Source organism: Neopsephotus bourkii, unplaced genomic scaffold (genome assembly GCF_033783945.1).
Source record: "Neopsephotus bourkii isolate Nb327-2 ecotype Australia unplaced genomic scaffold, CSIRO-AGI_Nbou_v1 NB_1346, whole genome shotgun sequence".
In the NCBI taxonomy this organism is placed as follows: domain Eukaryota; kingdom Metazoa; phylum Chordata; class Aves; order Psittaciformes; family Psittacidae; genus Neopsephotus; species Neopsephotus bourkii.
In genome coordinates, this window is record NW_026901826.1 from 2,428,353 (window position 1) to 2,442,517 (window position 14,165).

Below are 14,165 nucleotides of genomic sequence, written 5' to 3' on the forward strand. Positions count from 1 at the left end.
ACCCAGAAAAGATATATTTTAAAGATATAAGCTATAAAGATAAGATATATATAGACATAGATCTGTATCCTATATGTAAATATACACACATATATATATATACGCATATATATAGGCACACGGTCACACAGTCTTGTGGCTGAAAAATCTTTACCTCACGATTCTTTGTAATACAAAATTTTGGTTGCTTTTTTCAGGGGCTTTTTCAGAATTCATAATATTGAATAGTCAAGGACACATAATTATCTAGTCCAAAACCAGAAAACGTAGACTTTCTAATATCCAACATTACATCAAGCAACAATCTGTGCTTTAGTTGTTTTTGGAAAGCAGTGCCAAGTTCAGAGCTCAGCACAACTATCTGTCTTTTAGAGCAGCCTGAAAAATTTACTTTTGTTACTGCACCAGATGCTATTCCATTCTCACGACAAAACATGTGGTTTCCTATCCTAAAGCTCAAGAAAGAGATACTTGCATTATTTTTGTTTACACTGTTGTAGAAAATCCAATTTTTTAAAAAAGAAAAATCTAAATAAAATGTAGATTTATGTTTATTAATGTGTTGCTTGGTGAGGTTTAAAACACCTGTCATCTAGGAGAAATAAGTGTTCACCCAACAGTACGACGATTGGTTATTAATACAGCTGAGACCAGGGTAGATGCCAATGGACTGTAGAAAAGATGGCTCTACCCATGTACAACAGTCATTAGGGTTTTAAAAGTCTGGTGAGGATTATGTGTTACTTAGTAGGAAAGTGTTAAGATTAATATCCTGACAGAACTATGGTTCACAGAAAATCCTACTGAGGAGTAGTTAAATCTGAATAAAAATACAAGAAAAGGACATGAAATTACAGGTATCCTCAAACTAAGATATTTTCAGTGAATAGCTATGCTGGGGAGATGATTTAGTTCATGAGATGGATCCTAGTTCTGTGTACACATCACAGCAGCTTGTTGGATGGACAGTATGGACAGACAAAACTCAGCTGATCTATACCATAGGTAGCTTTTAGTGCAAGGTTTCCTTTATTTCTCTATCCCTATCTGAACCTAGTGACAGTGCTAGATAGACTGGATTGCTTAAATAAATTCTTGTTTTATTGTTGCATTCTGTGTAATCTGAAGACAGAGCAATTTCAAGGTAAGTGGAAATCCATTCCCACACGTTGAAATTCTTAAAACCTAGATATTGGATCACTTTCACAGCTCCTAGGTTCACAGCTCAATTTTCTTGAGTCATTACAGAACAGGACAAAAAACTTGTACATTACCCAAGCACAAAGGGTGCACTCAGCAAACTCAGCCTCCCTGCTGTGAGATACAAAAAGCAAAATGGACTCCACAGCAGGGCTGTCTCCTCACTTATGTCCATGAAGAAGTCACTGCTGTTTTCCTATCAAAAGACTAATTGGAGCATAATTTTTTTATATCTCTGGAGGTTAGGAATAGCAAGGAACCAGGGCACGAATTACAGGTCTGTTGCGGAAAACTGTCTTTTATTATCTGTGCCTACATGGTGCTCATCTTCATTAGAACTAGTTTTACTGACATCACTGGAGTTGCTTAATGATATGATATGATTACAAATCCCTTGATATACATTGTCTTTACAACTCTAGCTGTTAAACATTGTTCAAGCTAGCTACATTTTTTCTTTAAAAAAAAAAAAAAGCAACCAAGGGTTCACTACTAATGCTTGAAACATAAATCAAACATCCAAATAGCTAAAATGTTAGAAGGAAAATAAAATAATCACAGCAGGCCATTATTTTAAAATAAAATATTTTGATATTTAAGGATCTGACTCATTAGTTTTGTATTTTGCTTGGACTTGGCAAGACTGAAACAAAGAAAAGGCAGCAACCTAGTAGTCTTTATACCCAGCAAACTCTAGGCAGCCTAGCCATATATTATTATTCTTCTCTTAAATTCTTCAAAAAATATTTTTAAAACAGCATAAAACACCCCAGGCTGTATTTTCATGCTTAGCTATCTATGCTTTCTGAGTAGCTGCACCCTTCAGTGCTATATTGAACAATAGCCTACATTTACCTTTCCTGAAAAATCTGCAGGAGTAGCGTAAGTACAGACATAACTCTCTGCAGTTATCCACAACACGATGCCAAATTTCCATTTTAACCTCATTTTAAATCTTAGCTATGAGAATATTTCTTTTTTTTCTCCCTCTGGTTTAAATTGACTGCTATTACTGAACTCTGGGAATAGAGCTTTTACAAAAGATGATATATAAATGGGGAACTCTGTGGTATATCACTATTAATATTTTGAATGATGAATGACAAAAACTATTTAAAATAACTCTCTTAGATCATTTGGGTTATAGCCATACTGGCCTTTCTGTCCTTCTTATATTCTTCTAAAAACAAAGCTTCCAAACCCAATTAATTCTCTTGAATTATAGAAAAATGCAAGGAAATTAATTATTCTACCCACCTGTAGTGGACTTCATGCTACTATTCGTTACCTTAGTAAATGATCAAACAGCAATTTCTTTTCAGTGGCAAGTTCAGTATTTCACTGATTTTTAATCGGGTTTATACACCTTTGTTAATTTTCAACTTGAGCTGTTCTTGTACAGGTGAAGGTACAGATAATAGCTTATTTGGATGAATTTCACCTGTCTTCCAGGTTACAGGTGAAAACTAATTTATATGTTATAACAACTTTTATGCTATAAACAACTTAGAGGTTATAAATTATACATGCAATATGACTTACATGACAATATATTAAAAATCATTCAGTTACCTGATATGAAAGATAAAGAGATAGACAGGAAAATACAAGGAAACAAAGATTTAAAAAGAAAAAAAATCATAAACTTGAAGTTTCCAAAGAAAATAACTGGCCCAAATGACTCAAAGGACCACTAAGTCCAGAGGAACTACTAGGTTTCTTTCTCTGATCACTGACCGAAATATTGAGTAACCAGGCAAAATGCATTATCATGTATGTACCCAAGCATTCTTCAGGTGTTCAGGTAAGAAAGTCTTGAGCACTGTAATTGTTTAGAAGTCTTGAGCTATTGGGAAAAAATTCTTACTGAAATAGCTACTATTTTTTGTTTTGGAGGCTGTATCCAGATTTCAACCTTCGAAAGATCTTTGAGAAGGACCTTTAGAAACAGCTTCAGGAACATAAATCATGGGTTAGGAGACAAAAGGTTGTCATGAATCAAAATCTGACTAACAGACAGGAAACAAAGAGATAAAATAGCCTGTGACACTATGCAAAAAAGTTAATATTAAGGTACCTTGATGCTACCCTGTGTTACATCCCTTGCTATTTTAATATATTCAATTTTGGAAGGGAAGTGAGCTGTGGAATTGAAAATTTGCATGACATGTTGATCAAATTCAGAAGAAAAGGTAATGGACTTCATGCCAAGCTGGATGGAACAGGAAACAAGATGCATGTTCAAAATCTATAAAAGTATTTGTAGCACAAATGACCATCAGAATAAAAATAACTTATTCTAAGTATTCTAACTAAGGCCACAGGCCTTAGTTATTCATACCATAACATTCACTGCACACTTAAGAAAAAGGACCTATGCAAAGACTAGTGCTTAATACACATCTGTAATTAGTAAGATACAAAGACAATAGGCAATCTATAGGATCTAATGGATAATATTAACAAGTAAGTATACAAACAAGTAGTGGCAAAATGTGAAAGGCAATACTTGCAAAACCATTTTAAAAGACTATATTTTGCAATTAGAAAGAGTTCAAAGAAGAAAATAATGAAAAATTAGGGACAAAAAACCTCTCATCAGTTAAGACTAAAGAGAGAGACTGGGGAGACAATTGTTTTCTGAATGAGGTATTAAAGAGAAAGAGGTATAATAAAAGTATGTAAAAGAAAGGTAAGCTGGGGAAGTTATAATAAGTTTTCCCTCCTTTATCCTATATCAATGAGGAAACAGTATTAAAATTCAAGATGTTCAATTAAATTTGCAACAGTCCCATTTCAAAACAGTAAATGAAAGCACTGTGCTCTCATTGCCAAATGATTTAGGCTATGCTAAGAATTTAGAAAGACTCAAAGTGGTATTTCATTTTCCTAGCATTTATATAACTAATTCTAAAGTTCTTTGTAGAATCTAAATTGACAGGTTTCACAACTTAAACCAAGGTTATACTATCTGGGACTACGAAAATATTTTCTTAGGGACCTTCTTTATTTACTAAACAGCTCCTGCACCTTCCTCCAAGGAAGTATCCTGATAACTGTCAGAAAAAGGCCACTGAAAACATAGGCCATGATTTTGATCCATCACTGCAATATTACTATATAATGTCTTCTGGAAAGGATATTGAAGAGAGAGTCTGTAAATGGAAATGACAGCAGCAGTTAAACACTATGTTAGCTCTGGTTTCTAATTTCAAGGTCTATACAAATTTATGGTGACTGTTGCAGTCAGAACCCAAAGTAATAAAATCTTCAAAAGCAATTTCCCCATTCTGCATTCAGTCTCGCAGCATTAGCCTAACTCTCCAAACTCCTCTTAAAATTTATTATTGGTGCTCATTTGGCTGGATATCAAGACAAATTAGTGAGTTTGAATTGTGGAGATCTGTTGAGAGCTTTTGATTTTAGGGCAGAATCAATTATTGTTGAGCATACTGCTCCAGCTCAGACAAGAGGGTTAAGTGTCTTGATTCATATTCACATTCATGCCGTGCTCATGTGCAAAAAGATAAGTAGTGGAGGTTGTAGAGCAGAGACAATCTCTGGTAGAAGAAAAAAAGACGTGCATACCTCACAGCTTTGTAAACTGCTTATCAGATGATGCAAACTCCTAGTGCTTGCACACATGAAGCACGAGCAGCATAAAGATAAACCTACAGCTTTTTTTTTTCTTGGCATATTGCTATATCAGTGCGGAAACCTAGGACTTCATGGGTCTGATGTCCATTAAATCTTGCAGAGATGTACAGACCTACAGACCTCTAACACTGTTTATTGTACATGACTTTTAACATGAATAAAGTCTTGCTAATCATGCAATTGATTGATCATCATTCCTTTTGAAGATTTAGTGTGAGGTGTCCCTGCCCATGGCAGGGGGGTTGGAACTAGGTAATCTTAAGGGCCTTTCCAACCCTAACTGTTCTATGATTCTACGAAAGATGATCCATAATATACTTGATAAATTGAGGACTGATATGGAGATGGAAAGAGTGGAAGATAAACCAGAATTCATTGTATTTTTAAAAGTCAGAAGTATATTTAAATGACTGCATTGGTCTTTTAATTTATTTCTATTTTATTAAGAATGTCTCTCATGCAATATTCTTTTTTGTTTCTTATATAGTGTTTATTTTCTATCCCATAGTATAGTACAACATTTGCCAGCATAACATAGGTAGTAACTGCAAACCACACAATTAATATTAAAAATCGCTCTCCAAATAACTGTATCAGTCAGATTTTTTATTAATTCAGATTTCAAATTGCTATCCATTCTGCAAGTATGAATACAAAATTTTGCAATGCTTGATAGAAAATGCTCCATTGAATCATCAAGTTCCTAAGGAACATATATTCCCCAGTGCCTTTGTCTTTTTTTCTTCTGCTTCATCATTTACCCTGTATCTTACCCTGTATCTTATGTCTGGCATTCTAGAAGGCAAGTATCTTTTAGAGCTTCTAAAACCCCTCAGGCTGTGCCTACAGCTACAGATATGTAACCATATGGTTTCTTAATTACTTAAATCACTATGTAAAGCCTATGTGCTAACAGTCAAGATACATTTCACTCTGGTGCTAGCTGAAGGGGACCCATCTGATAGTCTGGAACCTGATGACTGGTGTTGCTCATTTTGCTTGTGTAGCATTTCCTTCACAAACAGCTCTTTTAAAGCATAAGGGTCATTTCTCAGGCAGATACCTACTGACTAAAAACTGTAGAGTCTTCTCACTTGAAAACCTCACTGTATTGTTATTGTTTACTGTATATGTCTATTTTTCTTCCTTTTTGGCAGTTTTTCAGATGTTACATAACTAAGAGGAATGGCTGATCCATTGGTGGCTGTGTTGCTATCCAGAGGGACCTTGGCAGGCTGGAGAAATGAGCCAGAATGAACCTCATGAAGTTCAGCAAAGGGAAGAGAATTAAAACTAGCTGTATATAGCCAGTTCTTGGTGAAAGAATGAAAATAATTTTATCTCTGGTAGGTAAAACAACAGGAATATTCATCACATTTACTTAAAAATAATAAAAACAAGCATTCCCACCCTGATTCAGTGAGATTATTAACATAGAATCATAGAATCATAGAATAGTTAGGGTTGGAAAGGACCTTCAGATCATCAAATTCCAACCCCCCTGCCATGGGCAGGGACACCTCGCTCTAAAACATGTTGATATGCTTTTTCCTAATGCTGTGTGTCTACTACTTGCCCACTGGAAAACTGTTTTCTGTAGTTTATCAGAAAAAATCATTTATTTACTATTTGATAATGTGGTCAATGAGCAGTCTGTGACTAATCATAATCTTTGATTATGACCAAACTGTGACTGAATGTTATAGTCATGCTACCAAGCAGAACTTTTCCATCTCCACATCCTTTGTTCTCTCATTCTATTAACTCCTCTTGTCTGCTTTAAAAAAAATAAAAAAGGAAAAGAAAAAAATTGCTGACAAAAATTATTTTCATCCCCATGTTGGAACCATGCACTCAAACGTATCCAGTGATGTAGTACATTCCTGCTGACTGGAGGGAATCACCATGCCAGGGATATAGAAATAGAAAAACTGAGGAAGGTTATTTCCTAAGCTGGAATTTTTCTTTTTTACAGATCACCATATTGCAACAAAAGCAATTCCTTTCACTACTGCTGTATGATATCACGAGGAGAAAGTACACTACAATAAGGTAAACTTTAAACGCATTTTAAGGCTCCACAGAATAAACAGATTTTGGTGTAATAATCTCCTCAAGCCCTTCACTAAAAGACAACTAAACTCTGTCCTTTTAACTAAAGTGTCTTTATTTCTAAATCAGTCCTCAATTCAGTGTGTTATGCACTATTTTCAAAACTCTCTCAGTATTTTCTGCTTGAAATCTTGTCCTCTTCTGGCTGTTGTTGAACTTGCCCATCCCAAACTCAATCCAGCTCTGATTTTTTTCTTTCTTTAACCTAACTTTCCTTTTCTACTTTTTCTGTAATGACTATAATGGACTCTGTTCTCCCATCTTCTCTGATCTTCTGGTTCTGTGATCCCACTCACTCCATGGTATTTAACTCCTAATTATGATTCCTGGTGCCTCATAAACCACCTTTTTTCTGTTCTATTCTGCTATCTGGCCATTATAGTAAGTACTGTAAACTGACATCCTTCCAAAGCTGTATCTCTGCCCAGTTCAGGAGTATATTTGCTAGTGTTAAAACTCCACAAAGCTCTGGCTGAGTATGTACTCTGGTTGAGCTGCTGTATTTGACAAGTAAATCCCTTATATTTACTACCTGCGTTTGAAATTTGGAATGACAGTCATCAGAAGTTTATTATTAGGGAATCAAGTTTTGACCTTGGCCATAGAGTAGGTTAAAGTTTTGGAGTAAAAACAAGGAGATTATAGTTTCTGACAGAGATTTTAAGAATCACCAGAGAAAGTTCACCTTTATATATGCCATTGTATCCTCCATGGACTTCTCCAGAACTGGAGATTTCTTCCACATGAGCCCCTTGGTCAGATGTAAAGTACACGAGAGTTTTATCACTCAGATTATATTTGTCCAGCACATCCAGAATCTGCCCTAGGAAAAAAATAAATTAAAAAAAAAAAAAAGAAAAAAAAGAGAGAACAACTTTAATGTCTTTGACTGGCTTTTCCATTAGCCTTGGCACATACAAATATTTTTGTCCTTATGCTTTTTTAAGATCACTTTCCATATAAATACTATTATACATAGAGATTGGCCTCATGCAGCATACAGTAGGGGACAATTGCACAAACCTTGTTGCAATCAGGGCCATGGTTCGATTGCTGCAGGGTTACTTGAAGCACAAAATAAGAGGATTTGTGCGCATCAGAGAAAAAGGCTGATCCACAGGGAGCCAGTGACCTTTGGAAGCAGTTGCTCTCAATCAAGGAAACCCCTCAGCAAGAAGATTCAAACCGCTGAGGATATCTGAGAGTCTCAGCATGCAGAATAGAGCTAATAGTTCGGGGGTAAAGCTTTGCTGCTTAGCAACCTGTAGAGGCAGCATGGCAAAAATCTCAGTGTGAATGTTAGAATAAGACATTCTACAAAAAAAAGGAAGTTTTTGGTATGGAGTACCTCTGAAGGCCCCATGTTTTGTTACCAAATTGTAATCAAACCTACTAATTAGTCCCTAATTTCTCATGATATAAGAATAAACATCAACTAAACTCAGTATGTGCAAATTAATACATACATGAGCACATTTTAAAAGAGGAATCCACATGGATGTGCTCTGTAACTCTAAGCCATATGGGCTTATGCTCCTTTTTCACAAATGACTCCTCATACTGGCACTGTGGATAGCCTTGCAGGACACATAAATTACATTCAAACCTATTTAGATTGAGTTCTTTAAAGACGGTTTCTGTAGGAAGGAGAATGAAACCGCTCTTTGTAACTTGCTCCAGTGAATTTCATATGGAATTTAAAATTATTGGTCCTGGAAAATGATCAAGATTTAAGAATATACTTCTTCGCATCAGCCTGCAAATGAGCTTTAACTTTGCCCTTTAGGGATCTTAGAGAATATAATGATAATTCTGTCTTCACAACCATTTTATCTTTACTCTTTTTACTTAAACATCCAAGACTGGTCCAATTTCAGTGTTAATTTTGATTTGCTCACCTGTCAACTAAAAATTAATTCATCAGCTGATGCCAAATTATTGTGTCAAGGATGCTGAGATAAGAACTTTGAAATACGGAGTCTGTAAAGATTTTCAGATCACATTTCTGTTGCTATACTCTTTTTTTTTTTTTTTTTTATAAGGAGTAATTACCTTACCTTATTGCTACTATTTCTACAGGTCTTTTAATCTTATAGCATTCTAAAACTGCCTTTTTAAAAAAGCTGACTGTTTTAATTTCTCATCAGCTCAATTGACTGGGTGATGAATAAAGGAACATCAGCAGTTAAGAAGGCAATACCTGTTGGTCTTGTTTGTAAACTAAGAGCAAAGAAGAAATGTAAGAGCAGGAAAGTTTGTTTATGTAAATTTTGAAACCTTGTGGGAGTAGAAATTTCCCAACAGAGCTGAGAAAAATCTGTTACAAAGGCTGACATTTTAAAGTTGGTGGGTTGAGGGAAAATCATGCAGATCCATCTGACAAGTCACTGGTTTGCTGCAGTAGGTGGACTTAGTGCCAGAAAAGAAAAAGGCAATTTCCAATTGGCTTCTGAGGTTGTCTGGAGAATGTACTTGCTAAGTAATTACAATATCCTTTGGAAAAGCTGCAATGATTGTAGAAAAGTAGCGTATATAGATAAATTAGGGCATTATGTGTGGATATTCAACCACATGACCTCCTGAATTCCCTTTCAACAACTAACAATCTATGATTTTGTGATTCAATGATTATAATAATAAATGGGATTGCACAAACAAATATATGTGTAATGGCAGACACAAATGTATTTTTATTTACATGCAGTTTTTCTTGATGAAATGTGATTTTACAATTCACCCCGTACATAAATCAAAATGAAAATAAAATGAGAATTCCACTCAGTACATCACTTTAAATAATCTCTGGTGATCAGAGACATCTGCTGTCATTCAATAATGGATAATTTGATTTCCTAATCATTTCAGGAAAAATGAAAAGCAATGAAAAATATCTCACTATCACAAATAATTAAATAAAATAGTCATCATTATAATTACTTTTTTTTTTTCCTCTGGAAGCAAGGTTGATTAGCTTGACTTGGCCTGAAAAAAAGATAAATTCTGACACTTGAATGTTACCATTTCAGAAAAAAACAAACCAAGAAAACAAACAAATAAACAAACAAAAAAAATCGAACCACTCAAAAACAACCAACCAACAAACAAAACAAAACAAAAAAAACCCACAGAAAGTCTCATACAAAGCTTGTCTAACTCAGTGGTAAAACTTCCATTTTCTTCATTTGGATTTTTAAACACAAAAAAGATTGGTTGCATTAGCATCAATTAACAAATGCTAAAATGACAGTTCATTTTAGCAACAACATTTTGCAGTACAGATGGACTAATAGTCACAATTCAAATGACACTATTGTCAGAGAATGGCAATCACAAATGCACTCACAGAAATGAAGCAAAACTTCCACTTCTATTTTCATCTTGAACACTGCCACTTTCTAGAATGAAAACTATAAATAAACAATACACCGTGTGCTCCTAAGAGATAAGCCCCATGAAAGTGCATTTGAATGGTGTGGCCACTGTTAACACAAGCAACACTTCACTTACTGGCATTTCTAAAGGGTAACCAATACAGAAGAAAAAATGCAAAGAATATATTATGGACCTCTGTGAACAGATACCTTTCACATGCAATCTTGGAAGCAAATACTACAAAGTAGGCAAAATACATCCTCTACTGTTTTCTTATAACAATATAACTTCTTCTTTAACTCTCCACTTTCATTATTTCTGTAGATTTCACAGAGACTTTAGCATTAAGTTAAAAACAATACTGTGTTTACAAATGTGTTAGTGATTTGGAAAACTGTCCAAAGGTTTAGTCAAGCAAGTGTATGAGCAAATGCATTCAATTCACAAATTAGTTTTCTGCCATTTGAAGTCAATAGGACTGAAATGTCATTTGTGTTAATTTGAGATAATTCAGTCTTCTAAAATTATGAATTAAAAAGCCCAGAATACAGAAGACCTCTGTGTAGGACAAAATATTGAGGAAAGCTTTAAAGTAGTTTGCCAGATTTGCAGAAAGAATCAGATTCAGAAGGAGGCTTAAGGATCTGTCTCAGAACAAGACAGTTGATGATAAAGGGAATTCCTGTAAATACTTTCTTTTTTTTCCCCCCACTCCAACAGACTTTTAAAACCCTCTGTTTCATCCATAATCTTACAGTAATCTTGAGACAATTACTGGACAAAGAGTGATCTGGGAAGATCAGCCATCACATCTCTACCTAGAAGCAGCAGTTTGTTGTGGGTTTTGTTGCTGTTATTTAGTTTTCTTTAATTATTTTTATTTGTGTTTTCAGAATTTCCTACTGATACTAATGTTTGGCTTTGAGTAGAATCATTAATCAGAATCACAACTAACGTAATCAGCTGAAGGGGGTCACCTCTGTGAGTGGCAACTCAGGAGTACTTTCAGTACATGCATAAACTCCTACAAATTAACCTTACGTGCGTAAGTATCTGGAAGCCCATATTTCTCCCCAAAAAGATACTGAAGCTGTTCAACTATATAACCACTTGGGACCCTCTTTCTGGTACAGGATTTAATGAAGGCAATTCCACAGTTCATCATCTCTTTAGGGATCAAAGGCTAAGATTTTCACCTTATAAAAACTTAATGTTGCAACATCTGCACACCGTCATGCAAAAGCTAACAATCATTTTAATCTCTACACTGATTTTGCATGATGAAAAAAGATACTTCACTCATTAATGCACTTATCTGATTACAAAATACACTGACTAAAACCTTGGTATAAAAACAAGCTTAGTAACTAAGACCAAGACATCCCTATCTTAATTTTTGGGTTTTTTTTTTTACATTTCAGGTTATAAATATGCAAATGTTTCTGTGGTATGCTCAGAGCCATCCAGTTTCCCCTTGATAAATATGCAAATCAGTTTGTCTCTGCAGAGAGGAAGTAATTATCACTTTCAGACCTAGTCATTGAGCTCAGCACTTGAGGTAAAGATGGAAAATAATAAAACCATTGACAGCAACATAAGAAGTGGCTGCACATATGGTGAATAGTACATAAACTCTGCATGCAACTTGTTTAACATTCAGAGCTAGAACACAGCTACCGGAAAGTGGAAATTCTGGGGTGAAGCAATAGGTTGATGTTACAGCATGTTATCTGGAAGATGAGTGATTCTGCATAGGGGAAGTATTAGTATATGAACATCAAAGGTGAGGGGAATACTGGTTAGTATAACTGCTTGTACTGGAACAGAAAACAAATGCATAACTAATTACAAAATGTACAATAATTCCTGCAGGAAGAAAGTGGAGTGTACATTCAATGGAAAGTCTTGAATCAGTCTTATTGTGCTACTATTATTTTTAAAGTTATGCTATGGAATCAGCCCATACAAAGAAGTCTTCTCCAAAGTACAAAACTGGAGTTTCAAATGTGCTCAGTTCTTGCTATGACGTTAGTGGGATCTTTGGTGCCAACAGGACATTCTGCCAAACAAGTAATACCTGCTTCCGAAAAAAGCACATCTATAGTAGTGTTTTAATTCAGATCAGGAGTGCATATTTACAGTAAAGCCAGTCAGGGACAGTTAATATATTTTTGTTTGCATAGCAAAGCCCTCTTGGATTTTGTGACCTGGATTCCTTTCAAATGAAACAAAACTCAAGGACGGACTCCATGCGTGCACCTAAGGCACTCACACTGCTGATGGGCATTTGATCTACAGCACCACAGTAGAGCTGGTGTGAAGTGGATTTCCCATCTCTGCTAATGTGCTGACAGTCTTTCTCCAGCTTCGAATAGTTCAGACCTGCCACTGTTGGAAGTTCAAAACATGGCAGGACTGATGAATCCTACACTGAAACTCTGGTGCTAGCACAATCAAGCTCCACATGTGCACATTGTAGATACACAGGGGGTGGGATCTACAGTGTACCCATCTCCATCTGATATAGTTACTATAAAGATTTTTTAAGATCAGTAAAGTAAAAGAAGCATTTTCATACACAGCTCATCTATCTTAAGAGGAATGAATTTGGCCCCAAGAAATCTGAATTCTTTTCACAATAAAGTAGGGTGAAACAATTGCCCTAGATTTACCTACCTACCATTGTCATGCAAATTATGCAATTGTTAGGTCCAGATAGGCCTGGAGAACATTTCTATTGGATTCCCCTAGACTCAGGGTGAGGCAAGTAAAATCAGTGCTTGGAGAAGGGCAGTCTTTCTTAAAAAAAGCAGAGCAATTTTGGTGTGGGGTTAGCTAAACTATCCTTGTGAATTTGCTTTCTGTTTGGCTTTGGATTGCCATCTAATTGTAAACTTGTAACTGACTTGTGACTGTTTATATAGTCTTATAAGTATAATGTGTCTTTCAGACCTTGGGATAAATTTTCAGCATAGTGCACAGCAGATTAGGTATGCACTGCTTAGCAGCTATGAATAAATCAACCAATTTTTTACTTGTAATTATGCATAAGTTTTTCCTAGAGATAAGTACCACATATCTTATTTTTCTTATTCATATAGGGTTCAATTTAGCTTGTAAATGTTAAAGTTGAAATGATACTTTAGATATTTATAAATACATGTGGATAATGATGCACAGAGTTAAGATGTGATTAGGAAAGTTGTGAAGACTTGTAAGTATAGCTGCAATTACAGACAATGCAGGATGGAAAAGTTTCTCATATTTACATCAGTACTACTACACTAATGATAGATCATTAAAGGTCAAAAGTATAACTATTCAATGGCTATCTCCTTATTAGTATTTAAATTACCTAATAAATGTATTGCTTGAAATTCACTTTTAGACCTTACATCTGTTGAACATAAGGCTATGTATTTCTAATGCAAACCTTAATTTTTAGCCTGCTTAAAATTCTAAAATATGAAAGATGGTCATGCATTTTAGAAAGGTCCACTGCATTTGCATTTTGCATGACAGCTGTGATAACTTTCTGAGGAAATTTGCGTCTTCATTCTGCACACATCTGAGAATAAGATGCCATTTCACACATACAACTAAGATGCATAATGCAAATCACACTGTCTAGTTCCCCACTTTGAGGTATCCCATGTTTTCTTTCAAATTTTGGAAGGGATTTCTCTAGGTAGGACCTAGACAAACTGTAAAGACAACTGAAGGATGCTGTTCATTTTTGAATTAGACTATCAGGTGAAGTTAAGGTTGCAATTGTTTGACCATTCCAATATAAGGTGATGGTGATTGATTCAATAATTATGGAG

General features: G+C 35.1%; 1 protein-coding gene across 7 annotated transcripts in view; it reads right to left on the reverse strand.

Moving 5' to 3' along the window:
• STS (steroid sulfatase) overlaps positions 1-14,165 on the reverse strand; it is a 102,716-nt gene that overhangs the window by 31,077 nt on the left and 57,474 nt on the right. For all 7 annotated transcript variants that reach the window (XR_009727390.1, XM_061366510.1, XM_061366506.1 and 4 more), the window contains one exon: positions 7,655-7,792. Coding sequence is in view for 6 of the 7 variants with exons in the window: in XM_061366510.1 (XP_061222494.1) it covers positions 7,655-7,792 (138 nt within the window). In the remaining variant the exon portion in view is untranslated. The remainder of the gene's footprint in view (positions 1-7,654; positions 7,793-14,165) is intronic.